This window comes from Labrus mixtus, chromosome 2, assembly GCF_963584025.1.
Source record: "Labrus mixtus chromosome 2, fLabMix1.1, whole genome shotgun sequence".
NCBI classification, from domain to species: Eukaryota; Metazoa; Chordata; class Actinopteri; order Labriformes; family Labridae; genus Labrus; species Labrus mixtus.
Genome location: NC_083613.1, coordinates 4,658,155 through 4,681,380, shown reverse-complemented (window position 1 = coordinate 4,681,380; position 23,226 = coordinate 4,658,155). Strand labels below are relative to the sequence as shown.

The 23,226-nt window shown below is 40.7% G+C and overlaps 1 protein-coding gene across 4 annotated transcripts in view; it reads left to right on the top strand.

The window, feature by feature from the left end:
* LOC132981997 (ras and Rab interactor 2-like) overlaps positions 1-23,226 on the top strand; it is a 37,339-nt gene that overhangs the window by 12,057 nt on the left and 2,056 nt on the right. For 2 of the 4 annotated variants that reach the window (XM_061048218.1, XM_061048208.1), the window contains 10 exons: positions 4,520-4,614; positions 4,893-5,091; positions 5,182-5,296; positions 7,754-7,826; positions 8,627-8,718; positions 13,365-14,786; positions 19,330-19,412; positions 20,449-20,674; positions 20,874-21,005; positions 22,787-22,950. In XM_061048218.1, the coding sequence (XP_060904201.1) occupies positions 4,520-4,614; positions 4,893-5,091; positions 5,182-5,296; positions 7,754-7,826; positions 8,627-8,718; positions 13,365-14,786; positions 19,330-19,412; positions 20,449-20,674; positions 20,874-21,005; positions 22,787-22,950 (2,601 nt within the window). Of the gene's footprint in view, positions 1-3,174; positions 3,368-4,519; positions 4,615-4,892; positions 5,092-5,181; positions 5,297-7,753; positions 7,827-8,626; positions 8,719-13,364; positions 14,787-19,329; positions 19,413-20,448; positions 20,675-20,873; positions 21,006-22,786; positions 22,991-23,226 lie in introns of those variants that run through there. The other 2 variants (XM_061048227.1, XM_061048235.1) reach the window with 2 other exon arrangements.

Genomic DNA, 23,226 nt, shown 5'->3' with positions numbered 1-23,226 from the left:
TAACTTCATGGACTCATGAGCTGACTAAAATCCTTTATGAAAAGTCATCTTGACTTTTACAGATAACAGCTGATTTATTTGCGTGGGTGGGGGGACTCTGACTCTGACATGATATCTAATGACTCATGACATTAGATATTATGTAGATTTGGTGCAGTACTAAACTGAAAATAAAAAAAGGATTAGATTAATCTTTGTACTGAAGAGCCAATGCAAATTGTCTGACTACATTCTGAATCCGGTTTATGTATTCTCTTCTGCATAGTTTGTCTCCCATTCCCAAAGTACAAAAGTCATTGTTGTGAAAATGAGTGCGTGACTCGGGACTGAACAATAAATAAAAATTTATCACTTTTCTTATCATTTGTATTTGTATTTGATTTAATCAAGGCAAGTCGGGGGAGACATTGACCCACAAAATCATGTGCGACTCTGACAGGAAGAAAATATTTCAAAGGTGCTTTATGACATCACACTGATTTGTTATGTTTTGTTTTGTGTATGCTGTTAATCAACTTGTGCCACTTTTTTTACACAATCAATTTTGCATTTTCAGACTCAAAAAAACATTATATGAGTAGCCGAATTCTTATTTCCTGTCCATTACTCCTTCATCACCACATTTTGTGAAGTAAGGGATCGTAAACTTTTCTTGCACGCTGTTTCCATATTGAGGTTCACAGTCTCCCCCCCCCCCCCCCCCCCCCCCCCGGCTGCCTCTTACCTCACTCAGACAGTCGTCTAACACATGAAGACTTTAAAGCACTTTCAGAGCTAAAAAAAAAAAAGACGCAATAAGAGCAGGATCTACAATGACCTAAGGAACAAACTCTCTCATTTTTAAAAGCCCTGGCAGTTTTTTTTCATCCTCACTCACCCTGTGAAAGCGCTCTGCGTGTAAAAACCAAACACATAGTTTCCCATTGACTGCATGCATGGCTTTAACAGCAGTCCATGCAGAGAAACACACACACACACACACACACACACACACACACAGGAAAATAAAACCGATGAATGGAGTTGAGGAGGTTCAGCGAGTGAAGCAGACCGTCGTAGTTGATGAGTGTTTTTCTGGAAATCAATAATTTCCTCCAAAAATCATCAGTGTTAAAATAATCCTGCAGGGTCACCACCTCTACAGCTCCGTGCGGCACTTTGCCAACAGAGTTGCTCACTAACATCTCATGTTCTCTGGCCCCTCATTTCATAGCTCAGGAATTTCCCATGTCTCCTCCTCTGGCCCTGTTCACCCATTTCATTAATGTAATCCAATGCCTCTCCATTAACTGAATGTAAAAAGTCTCTTTTACTTATTTTTTGTCGTCTGATTATTAAAATTTAATTGGAGAAGATTGAGCAGCGGGGCCCCTCTGGCAACTGTCTGGTTCACTCAATAGGCTTTAAAAAGTAGCCTTCCAGTCTAAAAACTAATACTTACCCAAAACCTGTATTCTTTCTAATAGCCAGCAGGGGGCGACTCCTTTTTGTACAACGCAAGAAGGCTGATTGAAAAGGCAAATTTTCTCTCTATCTATCACGTCAGTAACATTTTCCCCAATAAGTTTATGATTTCAAATGTTCTAGTCATCTTCAATATACTGTATTAAAATTACACTAATGACTTTTGTCAGCTCTCCAGCTCTGTGTCTTTCTATGTTTAAGATGCGTCCATTGCACTTATTCTGTTACTCAAATGGACACATCTGCTCTCTGTAGTGTCAGCATCAATGACACTTTGCTGAGTGAGCTCCTCTCTCTCTCTCCAGCTCTCCTCATCTATCAGGACTCTAACATCGTCTCCTGTCTTTACAAGGGTTCAAACTGAGTTCCCAGAGTCTGTTTCAACCGACAGTTTACATTTCCCCAGAACCAGTGCCACTTTCTTCTGAACTTGTGTTGTGTAATAGATGTTTGACCTGAAACAAAGCCAGTGGGGGAGCAGGAGGCTTAAACAGAGCTGGCTCCACTTAGTCCTGCGAGGGGGGGGAGACAGAGAGTCCTGTGGTGGGTATGGTCTGGCCTGGAGCCAAGCTGCTGGAGGAAAGTTTGGAAGAGAGTGACTCCTACTGGCTGAAATGTACAAAAGAAGCAGAATATCTTACTAAAAGGATTATTTCTGTGTAATTGTTTCTGTTTACACGACATGGGTGGAGATTACAAAATCCAAACAACTCTTATTTAACGACACATGTTCTGTGTATAATCATGTTGAGGAAATGTTTCTGTAATCCACTTCCTGGTTTTCATTAAATTGAGCTCGATAGACGGTTGAAACAAATATTATTTATGAAGAAAAAAACTCTTTAAGGAAGCCATCTAACAGTTTGACCCAGTTTATTAATGTACAACATTCATATTTTAACATCTGCTCAAATGTGTCTGATGAGGCGTTCAAAAATCTGAGAGTTATATGAACTGTGGGATGGGAGAACGTAAAAACAAGCAAAACAGCTTTACAGCAATTAAATACAGTCTTTATGCAACTAAGCAGTTTTTAACTCTAATTTTAAACTCTAATTTCAAGATGGCAATTTTGGGGATTTATAGCTCTGATTAATTTCTGCTGCTAATATAAAGTCCTTAAAAATGTATCCTGCAGGAGATTCCTAAAAAAACAAGTTGTGTTTTTTGAAGTGTGACCACTCGTCAACATTTACAGCAGTTTGCTTCATTGTTACACACTCGTGCTCCTGGTGGTAGATTGTTGATTTGTGACTTCTTACTTCTGGACACATTACTCAGTAAGATCAAATACAGGCACCCAGGTTTTTTGAACAATTATGAACAACATTACCATTGTCAATAAATATTCATTAATGCTTATAAATCAAATAAAAAGTGAAATCCTTGTTACTCTGGAGAGATGTCCCAAGAATCATTAAGTTTCCTTTAGTGTGAAAGTATCTCCTTTTATTCATACTTCCCTATTTAATGGGAAAGAAGGAGTTGCTGTTGTCTTCATCCTGTGAAGGAAAAGAAAGTGAAAGCAATAAGGCAGCTAACAATTTTTTATTGTTATTCTCTGTGAGAAAGGTTTTTGAATCCAGTTCATCTGTGCACAGAACCTTTTCTATTTCCTTTACAAAGAGTAACTCCTCCTGTTGTACCAGTTCTCTCCTGTGTTCTTTTTGTCTCTCCTTATCTACTGATCACCTACACCTGTGCTCATTAATCAGCTGCTCCTGATTTGGTCACTAGTAAACCCTGTTCATGAACTGTGTCTTGTTTGTCTCGGCCTGTTTTAATTGAACCTCTCAGAGTTCTTTTTTTTTAAACCAGTAGATTTTTAGTGTTATCCGGTGATGTTCATCTGCTTCTCTGTTGGTCCCATTTCCAGAGTTTGGATGTAGTTCTTGGATCTTGGGTGTGTTCACAAGCTTTAAGTCATAATATAGATCTCTGTCTAATATTAATCTAGGTGACTCTAAGTGGACTGCTACAACAGTTTTCATTGCAGCTAAGCGTTACAACATAAAACAAAATTGAATTAAATATCTTAATGCAAAATTTATGAGGCTGAGGCTAATATTTACCTGCATGTGTCCCCCATGTTTTAAGTAATTTTGGTCAAATTAATTTATTCATCAAGACCAAATAGTTCTCTCCTCACTTTGCATTCTGCACTGTTGTTCTGGCTTCGTTGGTTTTTCACTGAACTTGTTCCATTCCCGACCTCTTTTTTTGCAAACAAAATCCTTTTATCACATAAAAGCAGTGACATTCTCACCAGTTTAAATTTTCCATGCTTCCTGGGTTGGATTATAGCCTGGTGTGTTTGCTGTGTTCAGACCTGTGTACAACTGCCTGGCTTTGAAGTGAAGATAAAGCTTTTCATTGACTTTTACTGGGTCATCTGGGGTCTGTCTATGCATTGAAGTCTCTGATCTGCCTAATTAATCTAGAGGAAAAACACCCTTCCATACTTTTGTCATCAGTATGTGAATCCTAAAGAATGAGTTGTGGGCTAACACTCCAAGCAGCACAGGGACACGATCCTGTCATTAGTTTTCATCCTGCCATCATTGGATGTTTGGTATTCACCCACTCTTCCCATTTGACTCAACAGTGATTAAAACAGCAGTGCAATAAAACCTGTATCTCTGTAGGCCTGAAAAGTCCTCAACGACCTGGGAGTTGTAGTCTTTCAGGCCTTCATGTCAGATGTTAACACATCTGAGCTGTTTATTGTAAGAACTGCATTTTAAGTTGAGACACATTGGGCATAGATTTATATATGGGTCTCCACTCTGAGTGTTAATGTGGGGGGATTTTTTTTTTTTAATGCTTTGTCTTCATGTTTCCTGTCTATAGGAAATGAGGTCCACAGGGGAAAATGACTAATGATTTCCCTGCTCTTTGTTTCAGATAGGGAAAAGTACAGAAACATTGTCTCAGTTTCTTGCTTCCTAATTCACATTTGAGGAATGCTGTCAGTTTCATTTACTACTTCGCCGCCCCTCCTCTTCTTATTCGGCTCCCTCATCAGTCAAAGCCTCTCGTTCTGTCTCCTTTCCAGTTGATTGACACGTTTGCGTTGGAGATCGGGGAGCTGACGAAAGAGATGGTCCAGATCTCCCCAGCCGCTGACAAGGAGCCAACGGACCAACAGAGGTGAGACTTTTTATTTATTTTTTTATTTTTTTACATTTTCTTATAATTTTAATTTAGACTTTATTAAACTCGACTAGTCTTCTGTTTTATGACTGAAATCATCTGAAAGTGTGATATTAATGAGGCAGCTCTTGAAAATCAAAAAAACATCAGATTGCGTTGAATGTTTTTTACATTTTCTACTTCTGGAGTATCTTTAAGTGCCACAACGTGTTGGTACTCATGTACACCAGCAGATGGCACAAAAGTGTTTAATTCTGTCTCTGTCTCTCTGCCAGGATGGAAAGTGAGTTGAGCGGTGTTTACCTGCAGTCCCCACACTGTGGCGTCATGGGAGTTGAAAGGGATTCTGGGTACGACTCCTTGCGGAGGAGGATGAGCGTGTTGGACAGGCTCACTCAAACCCATCCGGTGTGGCTGCTGCTGGCGCTCAGTGAGGAGGAAGCCGGTCGCATTCTACTCAAGCAGCCACCAGGGGTGAGGGGGATTACCTACCTTGGGTACATGTGTTTCCATTTGACTTTATTCAACTGTGTTTTACTGAATGATTTCTGATTCCATGTCCAGGTGTTTGTGGTGAGGAGGTCAGCTGTCCTGCAGAGAAAAGTTCTGTCTGTGCGTCTGAAGGAGGGTCTGTCAGGATCTCCCATCAGTCACTTCCCTGTCAGAGAGAGCCAGTACAGTAAGTAACCTGAACTTTACAACAGACATACTTATTTTGACCCCATACACTCGTAGGCAGAGTGCAAATGAGTTCTGAAAGTGATTAAAAAAAAATTTATCCTAGTAGTCCAGATAGTTTAATAATCTAAGCTTTAAAGGTAAAGAAAGTGTTTGAAAGTATGGAAGTTGTTATAAATTAAACAAAAATAAAACATTCTTTTATCACAGTGTGCTACAAAAACACACATACCAGAATGATTCAAATAACTAGGAATGCAGAATATGAAGAAATGATTCTAAACACTAAGCAAGTGATTTAATCAAATGGATGTCTTAGTTTATTTTTTGCACTGCAGGTTTATATAAACCACAAACATGTGCGTTTTTACTCTATGTGAAAGATAATGAAATATCCAATCAATGACTAGATAAAAGCCTTACATTCTTTTTTTGCAAGATTAATAAATAAATGCTTTTAGCTTTTTTTTTAGTGTTTATTTCAAATCAAATTGAACTGATATGTCTGTTCATCAGGTTAACTTTAAGGGGTGGAGTTATCAACATCATTTAGATAACCCAATTACAATGAATTATCACAGATTAAAACTCCAAACAAACTCTGATTAGATCACCTCAAAGACTGTCAGACTGCTACACAACATGTCACTGTGCGGACATATAAAACAAAAGTAAGTCACACATGATATGTAAAGGTAACTTCATGTTGAAGTTGAACTCTTTAAGTGATCTAAAAGTGATCTTTCAGTTTCTTTTAGTCTTCTGGTTCTGTTGTGTTGAACCACAGCCACATCTGGGTCACAGAGTTAAATATGTCACTTCCTGTCTTCCTCTGCATATATTGTCTTTAAAGATAAACAATGACGCAAACAAGAAATGAGACTATGTGAGCGGAGGGACGGCAGCGTGGTCAAATATCAGTTTCATTTCATGTGACATGTCCTTCTAAACACCGAGGAGCTAACGTACTGAAGTGTGTGTGTGGAGGGAGTGTGGATTATTTAAAACAATAAAAATGTAGAATAACAATAAAACAAAGGTTGTAATCTGTAGTTTTTTGTAATGTCTTATAATCTTACAATAATAAGTCCTGTATTGAAGCACAGTGGTTGAGTTTGAGAATTAGTCATGGAGTTGTGACAGTGCCAAAGTGTGATGACACACCAGCTGTGGATTTTCCCTGCTGAAACACGAGGAAGTTGGTTGGGGAGAGGGGATGGGGGGGGGGGGGGGGTGCTGTGCCTTTGGCCTGGTTTGCCTTTAGATGTGGGTCAGCTACTCTCAACTTGGCCTGTCAGACTGCCACTGGTGCCTACAGTTACCTTTGTGCATGAATGGTTTGGGCTTTACAACACCCACAGTACATTCTAAAGGTTAATACTGTTTGTTTTTCCAGTGCCCATGCTTTTAATGTTTAGCACTCTGAATGAATGCACAGGTACATGCTTCAGCCAGCAGCCAGTAGACGGATCTATTCTAAGCATCTACATTACATTAAGGATCCTTCAATAGAGAGAACTAGATCGAGTGGAACATAGAGAGTAAGATGCTGTTCTTTTGGAAACAACCTCTACATCAGTTGTTCCTAAACCTTTTTTTCCTGTGGAGCCCCTGCTCCTTGTATCCAAGAAAAGCGGAACCCCCCCCCTCCCCCCTCCTCCATGACCCACACCAAACAAACATAAATAGTTTTTCATCGATAAAATCGGATTATACCTACACAATTTGTTTTCACCAAAAAGACCGACATGTCTACATTTCCCAGTACTGTTTTAAACATGATTTAATTGAATGTGTGCATATCTTATTTTGACAATCTCAGAGTAGACAGAACCTCGCCTCCCACCTGAGATCTCCAGACCCTAAGTTGGAAAAACCAATGCTTCACATTGTCTCTAACACCTGCCAACCTACATTGACAAAAACAGAAGTTTGCCTAGAACAAGGGATTTGCCTTTCTATGGCAGGCCTCTTGAAGTGCACTTGTACTGTTGAAACATTTAAAAGAACATATAGTCACACAAAAACACAAAAAAGGGATGAAGCAGGCGACTGTCAACTAACTCCAACTTTCTGCAAAGTGAAACATTATCACTTCACGCTTACTGTATATTGAAAAATCAAACTCAAACAAACAGCTGTGATACAAACAGGCTCTCACCTCGTGGTCATAAACCGTGATGCTTCACCACGCTTCAGCCTACACCTTTTTGGTGAAAAAAATGTTTTTTCTTGTGACCGAAATAAATGATTACTACTAATTAGCTTTATTCACTGGGGCTGTGATGCCTTGTAGTTGTTTAAATGTGCAGAAACTGTTTAGTAAGTAAGCAGCAATAAATAAATACTCGTAAGCAGTAGTGAGTCCCAAACCCCAAAAGCAGTGTAAACACCTCTGGTATAGAGTTTATGGTATAAAAAAAGTGGTTTAATCTTTACACATTTCATTTGCTTCCAGCCTTTTCCCTTGAGGGATCTGGGATCAGCTTTGCAGATCTGTTCCGCCTCGTGGCTTTCTACTGTATCAGCAGGTAAACAACCAACTCGCTCTCTACATATCACACCCCCCCCCCCCCACCCCCCACTCTCTTTTGTTTAACTCTGTGATGATCAGAGGATGGAAACTCCATGGATGTTGATACATTTGTTTTGTCCAGTAAGCAGCATGTCAGCTCTTCGTGCCCAGGGCTCTCACTTCTTGTTTTAGCTCATGCCAGCCCTGGAGACGCAGACAGACAGATGCAGGAGTTTGAAAAACAGACGGAGGAAATTGTGCCGTGAGCGATATATCCACAAAAACAGTGGACTCGACTAGAAAGACGACTGCACATTAAACAGCTCCCTCCTAAATATGAATAGTTTTTAAATGTCTTGAGGTGAAAGTTCATTTTTTAATGTTTGATCTCGACTTTGTATATTTAATATGATTCAATATATTCCTTCATCTGCACATGTTGTGTATCTGTGTTTGTATTGGAAACAAACGGTGTGTTGCCAAGTTTTTAAAATGATGACTGAACATGTTTTCACTTCTCTGTATGCCAGTGTGCAGGTTTGTTTTTGCCAAACAATGTGTGATTTCATCAGTTTTTTCTGATGATATATCTGTCAAACTGAGGACAATGGTCTTTCTAACCCTGACCATTGAGCAATAAAACAAACAGAAAAGTTAACAGGAGGAGAAATGTAGAAGCACTCTCAAGTTTGAAGTTTCACAAGTCAACCCTGAAGGGCAATTCCATTCAGCTGCTGCAGTTTTCCCCCTTTGATTTGATTTTTCTAATGATTACTTGTTTCTGATTTATTGATTGTGTGTTCATCTTTCATTTAGGGACGTCCTGCCTTTCTCACTCAAACTCCCAGAGGCCATTGCTTCTGCAAAGACTCAGAAAGAGCTGGAGGAGGTGGCTCAGCTTGGAGCAGGTAGCCCTCATTTGATTCTTAGGTTTGAAATTCTGTATCTGGTTTGAAATTAAAATCTTTAACGACAATGCTGCAGGGGAAGTCATAAGTAAAATTATAGTTAATTATAGTTAACATTCAGCATCAGTATTTTTTAGAATAACAACACTTAGATCATTGTACAGTTTTTACATATATATTTCCTCTAGTTAAGTTAAACCTATTGGTAATTTAAAAAAGGCATTAGATCAGCTAGATATTTGATGCTGCAGGAGACTATTCCACAAAGTTCATTTCAGAATCAGAATCAGAAATACTTTTTTCAGTCCCCAGGGGAAAATTCTGCAAGCTTTAATTTATTTCATTTCATAAAAGGCAAAGATAAAATATGTTTAAGTATTTTTGATCACATATGGCTTGTGTTAATTATAAACTATACAGATATACATGATATTATGTTGTTTGTTTTATTCTGGAAAACATCCAATGCTTTCCTCAACTTTGTCATTCCTTCCCACTGACCCACGGGCTCGATGAGGTTTTTAAATCGTCACTTGGTTTGACTATTCTCGCATTCAGCGCTTCAACATTGTGTCTGTCAACGACCTGTTTTATTCAATCTTGAGCTGTTAAAGCCTACTTCTGGAGACAGTGAGGAGGTTTGCTGTGCTCATCCATTTTCTATTTATATATATATATATATATATATTTATTTTATTTTTATTTTTTTTAATCTTTTTGTCGTTCAAATCAAATAAATCAGATAAAAACAATTATAACAAAGCTTGGATAGGTGTCCCCCCGATGTCCAGTTTCATCCTAAACTAGAATATAATCACTTCCTGGTTTTCTTCATAGCAGAAAAAAATATTTATATTGATCTTTTATTCCAAACTCTTAAAAAAAAGACAACAACAAAAATTATTGTATTGTATAATGTTACAATGTTGGGCTTAAAGAAGTGCGATATAGTACTGTATATAAAGTTGCTGGTGCATTTTAAAGAAAGTCCAATGTGACAGTGGTGTGATGTGATGTGTATACTGCATGTAGGTTACATACTGTAAAAGCATGAGCTGAAAGGAATCTCAACATAGAATATCAAAATATAAATTCTAGAAGAGGTAAACAAGTGTACAAGATTGAAGTTAAAAACGTTATAACAGCAGTGTTGCACTTTCCACATTGACCTTAACCAAGTGGTGCCAGGTTTCTTTCAGGTTACAAATTATGAAACTAAACTAGCAAATGGGGAGCAGCCGGCCTTGTGTGTGCAGCAGATCTTATTTATTTTTATTCTTAAAATGACCCCGAACACTCAGGTCTGTTTCACAGCAGATTTAGTCACTTCATCTGTGTGGAGTTATTCTGGGCTCTGCTGCTGTGAAGCTGCAGTGAGTCAGCTTCTTACAGTAGAAGTGTACGACATAACTCAGAGCTTAGTGTGTGGGGAGAAGGGAGTGGTGAGTGGAAAGCTACGGTGCTGTCTAAACAAACACATACCATCATACCACATTCGAGTGTGTATGAAAACGCTCAAGGATTGCTAGTATAAGTGCTAACGTAACATGTGCAGCAAACTGTGTCACAGCTACAAACATGAAAAGCTGCTTTTGTGTTTGCGTGTTGGAATCTTGTGAATAGACGTGGGTGTAGGCTTGCTCTGAAATGTCTTCTGCATTGCTTTTTTTTATATTTGATGTGAAGTGGGAGATGTTGAAAGGCCTTTTTTTAAGTGTGAGCCAGCTTTAGCGTTTCTTAACTAGATGTGCGGTCATGAAGGGAAACTCCCCTTCTCCAATGAGAAGCTTCTATTAAAAGATTTTAAAAAAAGGAGGCGAGCCGTTATGTTGTGGAAGCTGGGCACGCACATGTGAAACAAAAACACATGTCCCCAACAGTCTAGGGGTCACTACTATTAATAGATGTTGGACTTTTTTTGCAGTGTCTTAGAGAGGCTGATTTGCATTCCAGAAGAACCTGAGGGCTGAAGTTGTGCAAGAAAGTTGTGTTTTCATGCACCATTGAAAAATAGTGGTTTTGTGAGTATGTCTCAGAAAGGGTAAGATTTATTGGCAATACAACAAATTCACATGGCGGACAGTTTCCCCTGACATCAAATTCAGGGCAAGAAACAAAATCTCTGTTTACACAATGCTGTGTTCCAAGTTGCAAGTTGAATTGCTAATAAGAATCAGACAAATAAGATAAGATAAAAACTTATAAAATATAATACGTATAAAATAGTTAATCATATCACAGCTTCCTTATAGATCAGCAACTCAACGGACAGTTGGAAGGGAAAATCTGAAGCGATTGGGCCGTATATTGGATTAAAATAATATTTCATCTCCCTTAGGGTGCGTAAGACATTTGCTAAGCGTAAGCATTCAACCATTTGTTGAATGAACCTTTCCTAGCTAACATAACTACTGATTTAGTGGTCGGGCTACAAGAAACAATAGGTTAAGTATATATTCATTAATGTTAACAGGCTTTCATACTACAAGATTAACATATTAAAACAGGCACAATCTCACCCAAAAATTAAGCTTGGTTATTGAGAGGATGTCTCCACATTCTTATACAATTCTACAATTCACTTAGCAGACGCTTTAATCCAAAGCGACGTACATCAGAGAGTAACTACAACACAAGCAAGGATCTAGAAAAAAGGGAACAATGTCAGTAAGAGCAAACGATCAGCTTTGAGTCTGATTGGACACACAGGTGCTGACAGGAAGTGACCAGAGGCAAAGCACAACATTGAGGGCAGTTCTTGAGAGCTCTAATCACTATAGAAACCATCTTATAAGTCATCGTTTATCAAACAAAAACCATCATCATCATCAATAATATGGAGACCATCATCATTAAGTTAGTATTCATGAAAGAGTTGGGTCTTTAGCTTTTTCTTAAAGGTGCAGAGGGACTCTGCAGATCGAATGGAGTTTGGAAGTTCATTCCACCACCGGGGGGCGACAGAGGAGAAGAGTCTAGTCAGAGACTTAGGACCCTGTTGTGAAGGTTGGATCAGACGCCTTTCATTGGCAGAGCGTAGTGGGCAGGGGGGGGGGGGGGTGTAGACCTGAATCAGAGAGTTAAAGTAAGGAGGAGACGTTTTTGTCGCTGTTTTGTAAGCAACCTTATATTAGTTCATATTTTTCTCAAAGCATCGTTGTGCTGAAATGATCCTCACAGAGCTGCTAGCATGTCTGCAAACTGGGTGTCTATAATATGAAAATGCGTTGATCTGTTGAAGTCATCTTAATCTGTTCCCATTTTTGTTGCTTTCAAGCGAGGCTAGTTTACCTTAAGCATTAGTACAACACAAGCTTTTTTTAGCACCCAAGGTGCACAGTTGACCCTGTAACTGGGAGGCCTTTGATTTGAAGGGGTGGTAAGTTTCATTCACTTGGACTCAGCCTGTTGTGTATGCTCTTCCATTTCTATTGAGGAAATTGGGGCTGTAAAAACATATTTTCTTGCTGATTATGCAACTAGAACTACAGTACATTTAATGCCACCCTTCATTTGTTGTTGTTGTTGTTGCTGGCTTGTAGTTGTTCGGTCTAGTTGCTAACCGCATTTGTTTGTATTAGAGATTAGAGAAATCTGAATTTATATCTGAGAGTTAACAGTTTCTTGAGTGTGCTGCTGGTTGCAGCGTGGACAGACTCCACAGTGTCAGGTGGTCCTTGCTCACATGGACAAGAGAGAATACCACAATCACATTTCAGTCTCCAGACACTGAGGTAACAAAGGTCATATATAAAGCTGCTCTATCAGCTGGAGCGTGCTTCTTTACTGCTCTGGGAAAGGCAGGGTTAACGTATCCTTTTTTTAGCCTGAAGGAACTGTCATCAGTTGGCTTCTGCTGCTGTCACTGCATCGCTATTTTTAAGTGGCCTGACCTGTTGCTTCTTCTTTTCAGTGTGAATAAATGAAATGTGTTAGAACTGTTTCATTTAAGCCTGGGTGGATTCTTTCTGTTCATGCTGTTTTTTTTTAAACTTGCAGGAGGACTGTCTTGTTAATAACTTAAAAACAAACGAGATGATTCAGTGGAAAGGCACACATGACATCAAAGAGGAAACATGTGGTATCCACTGTTAAGGGAAACTTAAACTGTCCATAAAAAAAGAGGCATAAAATGATATAAAATAAGGTTTACACACAGCTAAAGATGAATCTATAGGAACAGAAAATCTGTGGGGAAGCTGGAGACATATTTGAGAGGAAAACAGGACATGAAGAAGGAGTGCAGAATCTGGAGCTCTATGCCGGGTGGTGTGTTTAGTTCCCTCCCACTCTGTCATTAGCATGGGCGACTCCCTCTTTGTGTGTTTGCTGGTTGTGAATCAGAGGGGCTGAACTCACGGCATTTCTGCCACTGACGAGAGGAAAGCTACAACCAGGCAGAGAAAGAAAACTTAGGAGAACTTTGAGGGCTTAACTCACTCCTGGTAAGAAATAGATTCTGTCTTTTTTAAATTTTTCATATGTTCTTTTTTCTATTTATTTAAATGTGAAGACTCCTGATCCTAGTTGTTATTTCAGAGTAATCCGTTTTCTGGGAACCTTGAGTTGTCCAAGGAGAAGTATGTGTTGAGCTCGAGGTAGTTAATGTTTGCCTCTGTGTGTGTGTGTGTGTCTGTGTTTCACAGGATTCTGGGACTCTGCCCTGTGCAGCCAGCGTCGCACTCCTCCTCGCCCCTGTCGCCCTCTGAGCCGGACCCTTAGCCTCCAGCGGACCAACAGGAACAGGGAGGCCCCGGGGTCACGGCAGGGAAACACTGAGCCTCACTGTGACAGCGCTCCACCGACCCTACGGCCCCACGCCTCTCCACCTTCCTTTCAGCTGGAGAGAAGACATTCCAGTGGTCCTCTGTGCTTCGTTACTCCTCTGTTCCTCCAGACTCGTCAGCGCCGTCGCAGCCGTGACGACGATCCTCCTCCAAATGCTGTAAAGTCCACGACCCCGGAGAATGCGGAGGGAGCATCCATGAAGCCGTCGGGCAGCAGTGGTGAAGCTAGTGAGCAGCAGCAGCACGGCATCAAACTGAACGGTAACTCCAGGCAAGCCCCCCCTCGCCCCCCTCCCCCTCGCTCGATGTCACGCCGGCGCCCTGCTCCGCCCCCACCTGGACCTTCGACGGCAACCACGAGGCCGAAGAGCATGCCAGTGGCCGTCGCCGTGTCTGTAAGGAAGCAGCAGTCTCCCAGCAAGCGCCCCGCACCCCAACCGCCACAAATGGGTGCCAAGCATACCAGCCCGTCCAAAACCGCCAGCTCACTAACCCGAGTGCCTTCAAACCCACCGCCTCCAAGACCTAAGAAGCCTGATCTGGAGGCTCACCGCTGTCACATTGCCCTGGACGATGAGACCATCGCTAAGGCTCTGTCTCGTGCTAAGCTTCCCTCCTGCCAGCCTTCGCCTGCTGCTCCTGCTGATGGACTACTGGACAACAACACTGTCAATCCTTCCACTCCAGACGAGAGGGGATGCCAGCGTCTCAGCGACATGAGCATGTCCACTTCCTCCTCTGACTCACTGGAATACTCCCAGGCTCCTGGGTTCTCCCTTGGGTTAGCCTCGAACCCTTCCAGACACCTGAATCATCAGGACCCGGTGGAGGACAGCAGTGACGATGATGAGGACGGGGAAGAAGACGAGGAGGAGGAGGATTACGGCGTCGGCTTGGAGACGGACCTGGAAATGCGCCTCCGTCCTACCTTCAAAGCGCGGCGGCCGAGGGTCAGCGTGAGCCTAGGCGGTGGCTCTTTTGTCATCCCCAGGGCCCTGAAGGGACGCTTCAGCAAGGTGAGCGGCATGCTCAGCTCTCTCATGACCCCCGAGAGACGGGCGGTGAAACGGATCGCTGAGCTGTCCAGGAACAAAACTTCATATTTCGGCTCCCTGGTTCAGGACTACATCAGCTTTGTCCAGGAGAACCGCAGCTGTCACACTTCAGGGGCGGACTTCCTGCAGACTCTCAGGCAGTTCATGACTCAGATGAAGGCTTACCTGCGCCAGAGCTCTGAGCTGGATCCGCCTCTAGAGTCCCTCATACCTGAGGACCAGATTGGTAAGTCTTGCCCAGAACATTATACAGCTTTTAAGGCCATGCAAGTAAATGTTCTTTATGAGATTTGTTGATTTCATAATGGAACTGTGTCTTTGTGAAACATCTCCCCTCTCAAGCGTGGGCACATTTGTGTGATGGTTTTAGTCGTATCCCCTTTTTGACAGCATTCAGTTCTCTTATGTTTTCCAGCCAATGTAATTTGAGAAACAAAACCTCTTCAGAAGGTGCTTCAATAAGTGACCTCAAAATGAGGTCGTTCATTGACAATGTTCAGTGAATACCCCGGACTTGAGCATGCCTTAGAGATCAGACTTTGAAGTTGAACATTTGAATCTTAGTCTGCCTTTGCATCTGGTGTTGAGTTACAGAAATGTCAGAGTGCTGTGCCCAATGAGTTATTCTTGGCTAGTGTATGCTGGTGTTAAATGACTAACCTCAGGCTCCTTTAATAATGAAAGCCAGACTAATAGGTCAGCAAATACTAAAGATCTCATATTGGTCTATTATTGGTGTATATATATTCTGATCATACACTTACACGTACAAAAACTGTTTTATTGCTCCAACGTTATAGTGAATACTCGGAGCATGCTCTGCAGCAGAGTGCTAAAGCTGGAGAGGCCGTGGTGTGCACTTCAGTTAGCTTACAAAATGTGTAGTAGGGGTGAGCGATATATAGTGTCGAGGAGATTATATCTGAATAGTTGTTTTAACAATGTGCAAAAATGACATAATCAAGATATTGTCATTTGTCAGTGTCGCACACCTCTAACCTCTAAGGCATAGTAAAGGTCAGTGGTTTCCCCTAGGTTTACAGCTTTGGGGGGGTGGGGATGTTCGGCCGCCCCCCTAATATAATGTTAGGGGAAACACTGAAGGTGTATAGGGCTTTTTATGCCTTTTGTTTTAGATGTATGACAGTGAATAGAGTCAGAAATCTGGAATAGAGAGAGTGGGGAATGACATGCAGGAAAGGGGTCAAATTCGAACTCGGGCCACTCAGAGGGCGCGCACACCAACCACTAGGCTACCGGTGCCCCCCCCCCCTCCCGGTGATGTTAAATATTTTGAAATGAAGTTAAGTGTGACTGAAACTTGCACTCATTGAGGTTACGATGATTGTAAAAATCTTAGTTTGTTGTCATGAACCAAAGGGGACAAAGAGATGTTCCATTCCTATCTCATTATTGCAAACTGTTTGCATGAATATGTAAGTATGTCTGTGTTGCACTCATCTCACATCCCTTGTTCATTGTAAACAACAACAGCAAAGCTTTGTTCAGAGACGGAGAAGTGATCCACTCTGGCTGCGCTAACAGACCACAGATATATGCACATAAAGCGTCTCACTCTCTTGTTGTGTTCCCTTTGGATAGGGGAAATGTGAAGTGACATATAGCTAAGTGAAAGGTAAACAGATATCTCTCTGCTGGATTGAGTTATTTTAGAGACACTTTCAGTCAAAGATAAAATGTGGGTCAGCATTTTTTTATTTTTTTATTTACCCTGAAAAAATCATCAAAGTTCCGAGCAGGGAGCATGCAGTCAGGCTGACGTGCTGAAATCCTACAAAAGGAGAAGAGGAGCTTAGCTGATGCCCATGCTGTGATCCAGTGTGTTTGCAGGAAGATTAAGATGAGAGTTTTTACACGACGCCTTAAAGTCCGACATCTTTGGGAAGAAAATGTTGAACAGGTAGAATGACCTTCTGTCATATGTTTGTCTAAAGAGGTTGGACGATTTTAAACACACCCAATTTACAGCCATGACTGAACAAGAAACAAACAGAAAGGGGGTTGTAAATGAGAAGTCAAGGACGTCAGAACTCAAAGGGGTTTTTCTCAGTGTTGGTGCTTGCTGGTGTGTATGTTTCATTGTGTCTGTCCTACAGTTTGTTGAAGTCCACAGGAAGCCTTTGAACAGGTTGTATTTCAGATAAAGCCAAATAACAAATATTGCTCAACAGACAAAGGAAACGAGCCTTTCTGAATGGAACCAGGAAGCTGTCGGTAACAAAACGAGTGTGTGTGGTTGTGTGGGTGTGCGTGTGTGTGTGTGTACCTGAATAGTCAACCTACATGGAGTCCAATAATAATACATTAACATAATTTCCTTAACAGTCCCTGTACCCCTCCGTGCATACACACAAGGATCTAATGGACTTATCCAGTCTCAGTAAACACCTCAAGGCTCCCCGGTGTTTAATACTCTAGATTTATTTGACTTGAGCAGTGTTCAATAAAGACCATCTAAACCCTAACCTCATGTGAACCACCCCACTTAGCAGACACAGTGTGCAGGCGTGTGTTCTAGAGAAGTGTTTTCACCCTGTACCTCTGGAACGACTCGGCATATAAAGGCAGATATTTCTCTACAGGAACACACTTCTTGTCTGTTCACGTTCGCTCGTTTATGCAAGTTGCAAAAACATGAATGAGGTTCTGTGCAGCTGTTTCCATTAGCATGCTCGAGTCTAAAACACTGCCTGGAGGCTGGGGATGCCTGTGCATGAATCAGTAGGCAGTTATACCAGAAGACAATAAGACACAATTGTTGAAAAGCAACTTGCTGTACAGTGTTGAGTTTAGGCAGGAAGTTCTATAACGCTCGTGTACGTAGGTCTGAGGTACAGATGGAGCCATTGTAGACGTCCAACCAAGTGACACTTCAACCAATCTGCCAACCCTTCAAATAGAATTCATTTTGATTCTTTGTTCAATAAACTAACATCAAACCTTTCAGTTCTTTGAATATTTACTTTTGATATTAATAAATGACACGTTTTGTCACTTGAGTTTTGATAAGGCTGGGGAGTAGAAGATATTTCAATTCCATTTATCTACTGTCTTTAAAAGTGTTGTACTCAAACGTATTGCAGTATCTATACCATTTTAAAAAACGGATCTAGGAGAAAATTCCCACATGGGAAAAAAAAACATGGATAATATTGTGGATCTTTTTTCAAAGGACTTAAATGACCCCTTTTTCAAAAATGTACAACACACAAGAGGCCCATTCATTTAAATCAATGAATGGGCCTGACCATGATCATTGATGATGTCTTTTCTTTTTTTCATGTAGAGAATGTCACTGAACACAGAACTGCTGCCTTTAGATGGAAAGAGTGGAGTGAGATTATCGTTTTGAAGCGTTGGAGAAGTGAAAAAATGGAACGCAAGACAAAACATATGAGGCTAAAAGCTGAATAAGTGACAATATCACATCTTCAGCCTAAATATTGAAGAGCCAACTTATGGCCATGACTGGATAATAGCATACAAAATGGAACGATAAATGAGAAGGGAAAGAGCATTGTTTCTGAGTGTGAACCCTGAAAACTGCATTTTCATCTTTGCCTTCTGAAAAATGATCTGGACTTTTCCCATCTTGTGCTCTGGGTTGTGTACCTTTGCAGTAGTCTATATCAAGTCCAGTAACAAACAAAACTCAATAAACAAAGGAAAATAAGCATTTCTAGAAGTAACCAGGAAGCTATCTGTAAGAAAGTGTGTGTGTGAGTGTACCTGCATGGTCACACTACATTGAGTCCAACAATAATCTGTGCTTCTCCTTGTGTACCGATGACGATCTGATGGTCTTATCCACCCTTAACAAACACCTCAGGCTCCCCACTCTTTATTACTTGAGACTTATATGACTTAGCAGTGTTCAACGCAGAGCTGCTAAACCCTAACCTCGAGACCCCCTGAGTCCTGGCTCCTGACAGTGTCTCACCCCGTGCTCCTCAGGTGACTCGACATAAATGCAGAAATGAAGTGTACACTTTCAGCTAAAATGTTGGTGCTAAAAATGTTGACTAAAGTCCATGTTTTATGTGACCCCGTCTGCAGCAGTACCCAGCATAGCTCTTACCTGCTTCTCCAAACAGGGGCTGAGCTGACTGTTATCTGATGGTATAATCATCGATAACTAGGCCTACCTTATACAACCCAGCTTCTAATTACCAAAACTATCCCTTTAACACCTCACCAGGGTCTCTGGCTTTCCCTCCCTGAAAGACCTTCTTGACTTCGTCCTCGTATACCTCGTATACTCTCTTGACCTTTTATTTTACTTGTAGAGATTGTTATGAGTGAATTTGGTTTCCTGTGTAAAATGCTCTTTTCTTTTCATTAAATGAAGCTTTTAGGGATCTTTTAGTGATCCAGGGCTTGTTGTTATAAAATACCTTGACAGATTTAGTAGTAACATCATCTCCTTGCTAAAAGGTGATGCTGTGAGCCAACATCAACGACCTCCTTTGAACTGCAGCCCCCCCACTCTGTACAGTCAAAGAAGCCTTCTGATGTCTCGTGCATTTTGTAATTTAACTTAAGTGTGGTCTGCTGAACTAAGAAGCAGCTTGTTTTCCAGGCATTTTGTGCTTTTTTTAATTTATTTTTAGATTTAACTAAGGGAGTCATGCACAACAGGCAATGATGAATTTTTTCAAAACGTGACTCATTAGTTTGCTTGAGGGTTTGTTTTTATCTGTCTGGTACTAAAGACTTTTGTGTTTGTATGTGACTTTTATCCTCTACAGATCAAGTGCTAGAAAAGGCCATGCACAAGTGTGTCCTAAAGCCTCTGAGGAGTGTGATCGAGGTGGCGCTACATGACTTCCAGGTAAGAGATAAGCCAGTTCTTTAGTGCCAGACTGATATTAATATTGGTTTGGCCAATATGATTGGCTGATATTGTCCCGTCACTCATCTCTGTATCTGTGTGGATTTTTCTTTATTTATTTGCACTTATTTAAGTTCTTTTTTTTTACTAAACATGTCCACAAAACACGATTTAAGGGAATGCAAAACTGTTTGGAGATTTAGATTTGGTTGAAATGTTTAAAACTTTGCCTTATCTTTTATGCAATAATGAACATAAAGTGTCTCGTCTCGTATTGTACCATACCATATCGTATTGTGTTAAAGTCTTTTGTTGAAGGTATGAGATTCCTGAGTCACTTTAGAACATCGGTACACAATACTCGAGGGCTTATGTCATCAGGCCTAAAAGTTCATTATATTCCTTCCCCCATCCATCATCAATGCATTGTTCACCATTGAAAACAAATATCCTGAAATGTTGTAAACCTACAAGGTTTGACTGTGTAACTCTTTTTGTATTTCATACTTTTTTAAAGAAGTCGATATGTAACACTATCTTAAGAAAGTGTTGTTTTCCTGGTTCCTTTTTTTGTGAAAGTATTGACTTCTACTATCTCTAAATGTAAGTGTTAAAGTGCTAACAGACTCCTTAGGCAAGGCAAGTTTATTTATGTCGCACATTTCAACAACAAGGCAATTCAAAGTGCTTCACACAAGACATCAAAAGCATCATGACAGAGGAAAGAAAAGAAACATTAAAATAGAACATTTAAAAATCACTGAAATTATTAAATCTGAAAATGTGTTCAAATAAAAATAATTCAAACGAAATTAATTGAAATAAATAAAGTAAAAATATAACAAGAGTTAAAAGTTACAGTGCAGAGTTAAAATTTAAAATCTCATTAAAATAAGCAAATCCTTGCTCAGCAACAATCCAAAAATGAAATAAAAACCAAATCAACCGAGACCGTTACTAAACAAACACCCTGTATGAACAATCTGCTCTGAATCTACTGACTGAGTATTGTGTTGTTCTGTGTTGTTCTCTACAGGTCAGCAGTGGGACTCTGCAGCAGCTGAGAGAGAACCTGGCCCTGGCTAAGTCCAAGAAGCCCCAGGAGTTAGGGGTGGACGGCGCTGTGCCCCCTGACTCTATGGCTATCGAGAAAATCCGCCACAAGTTCCTCAACATGAGGAAGATGTACTCCCCGGAGAAAAAGGTTTCACTGCTGCTGCGTGTGTGTAAACTCATCTACACCATCATGCAGGATAATTCAGGTAGAGAAGAGTTTCTGACACTGCATGCAACATTTCTGAAATATTCTACCTTTTAGTTTGATGTGTTTTTCACAGGATGTAGTCTCCTTTTTACAGTTTTAGTTTCAGATTCTTTTTACAGCAATGTCTTCTGTCTGAACCGTTGGTTGTGACCACCACACCTTCATGCGTCTCTGCTTTCTTGCCTGCTTCCTTCCAGGGAGGATGTACGGTGCCGATGACTTCCTGCCTATGCTGACTTATGTCGTAGCTCAGTGTGAAATGCCTCAGCTGGACACGGAGATCCAATACATGATGGAGCTGCTGGACCCTTCTCTGCTGCAAGGAGAAGGTAGGAAATGGTGTTACCAGGGGCGGAGTTATGGGTGGGCTGTGTCAGAAATAGATGTCTCGAGGGGCAAAAAGAAAGATAATTTTGCTCAAGTTCAGCCAGCGCCATCATCCTCAAACCAGACCAGCTATGACGCCAGTTTTGTCCCAACAAATGGCCGCTAATTCAACCCTTTCCCCCCTAGCAGCACTTGATTCTCAAACGTCAACATACACTCCTCTGTGCCAAATCACAGGAACCTTCAGCCATTCTATCAGAAAAAAAAACATTTAAATATTTTAAATATGCCCAAGAATTACTAAAAAACGATTTTAAGTTGGTGGGGTTTTTTTTACGTTTCAGAACTTGTTAGTATGATTGGTCTTGGATGGGTTCTGGGCCCACCTGATTTTCTCTGTGCTGGGATTTCTGCATATGCCTACTGGTGTAACGCCTAGTTTGAGTGATCTATAACCTCTAAACTTTGGATTATAAGTAGTTGAGATCTTTGTATCTAGAGGTGGCAAAAATAGCGACGACTAGCAACACTAACTGATACATAACACCAGACTAAAGTAGCTATACCCAAATGTTGAAAGGAGTTTCTTTGTAGATTTAATTCTATACTATTAGAGTAAGAATGTTATTTCTTCTTTTAAGAATTACTGACTTTAATCATGGAAATGATACAATAAAAAAAAAAGTACTGCAAGGTCACTGTAGCTACATACATGCATTAAGCTTTTTTGATTTGTGAAAGACAGCAATATAATCTCAGGACATTAGTAATACTCATGTTAAATACATTCAATGTCTACTGGCAAAACTGTAAAAGTGGAATTCAGGTATTGGTAATACTTGGCCCTAATGTTCCTCATTCATAGAGGTCGAACTAACTAATGGGTAGAATTATTTTTGATTAGCTTTAGTTGATTTTGAATGTCAATCCTGAGGTAAATTATAGTTTAGCCACTGTGGTGTGGTGGCATGGAGGTGGGATGTTAACAGAAGTTCCTTGCTGTAAAAAATACTTTCTGAATTGAAGCAAAATAGACCAGAGTCTGGAGTGCTCAGAAGTTCAAACAAAGTGTGAATGTGATCTTTGGTGGGGAACACCAAAAAATTTAAAAAGGTTAAAACAAATATCACACCCGTTCTTTCAGCATACAAAGGCGTTAGAGCTGGACCACAGCTGAGTTGAGTTTATCCGGAAGTGTCATGGTTAGTGCTTTAGAAGCATTGGTTTAGGAAGGAAAGTCTTTACGACATTAGGAGGAAATTCCAGTCGGGGGAACAAGGAGGCCTGACCCTCCCAGCATGAAATACTTTCCTATCAGCGTCAACCTGTCTGGCCTGTAAGTTTATTGTAGAACAGCTCAACGGCACTGTTGTAGTTGGTGTGTATTATAGTGCTTTAACTATTTTAAGTCTTTTCTCCATCAATCCTGCACCATCGTGCAAGAGACAAGAAAACATGTTTATATTTTCATTTCATTGTACAGTGTTCCCCTTTGTTATTTTTTTGTATTATATCTTTGCTTTAATACAGTGTATAACTTCTGTACAGTTTATTTTAATTTACTTAGCTGTTACTACAACTTATTTTTATTTTATTTGTACTTTTCTACTCTTTTTTTTTTTTCTTAACATGCTATTCTATTTTATATATAATTTTAACTTTTTTGTAGAAGTTGACTCGGGGAGAAACGCACAAAAATTCCAGTGTACCTGTACTGTCCTGTACCTGTGAAAATGGCAATCAACATCTATTCTATTCTATTCTATTCGTGTCAACCATCCAGGCGGTTATTACCTGACCAGCGCTTATGGGGCCATGTCGCTCATCAAGAACTTCCAGGAGGAGCAGGCGGCCCGGGTTCTGACCTCCGAGGCCAGAAACACTCTGCACCAGTGGCACAGACGTCGCACGGCACAGCGCGCAGTGCCGACAGTGGACGACTTTCAGGTATCACGCCTGACCTGAGCCCATCTTGAACGCCCAGGCAGTGAGTCTAAGTAGTACTGATTCAAAACACATCCAAAACTCAGCATTGGAAAAGGTGCATGAAAGGTGATGTGTTGTGGCCCCGCGTCAGTGAAAAAGGAATACCTCTAACGTCACAGCATGTGGATCTGGATCTGTGGTTTCATAAATTTGGTAGAGAGCACCCCCTACTGGTAGCACTAATAACACCTGCATGAGATTTTTTCTTCTATGACAATAACCCTGCCTGCCTTCATA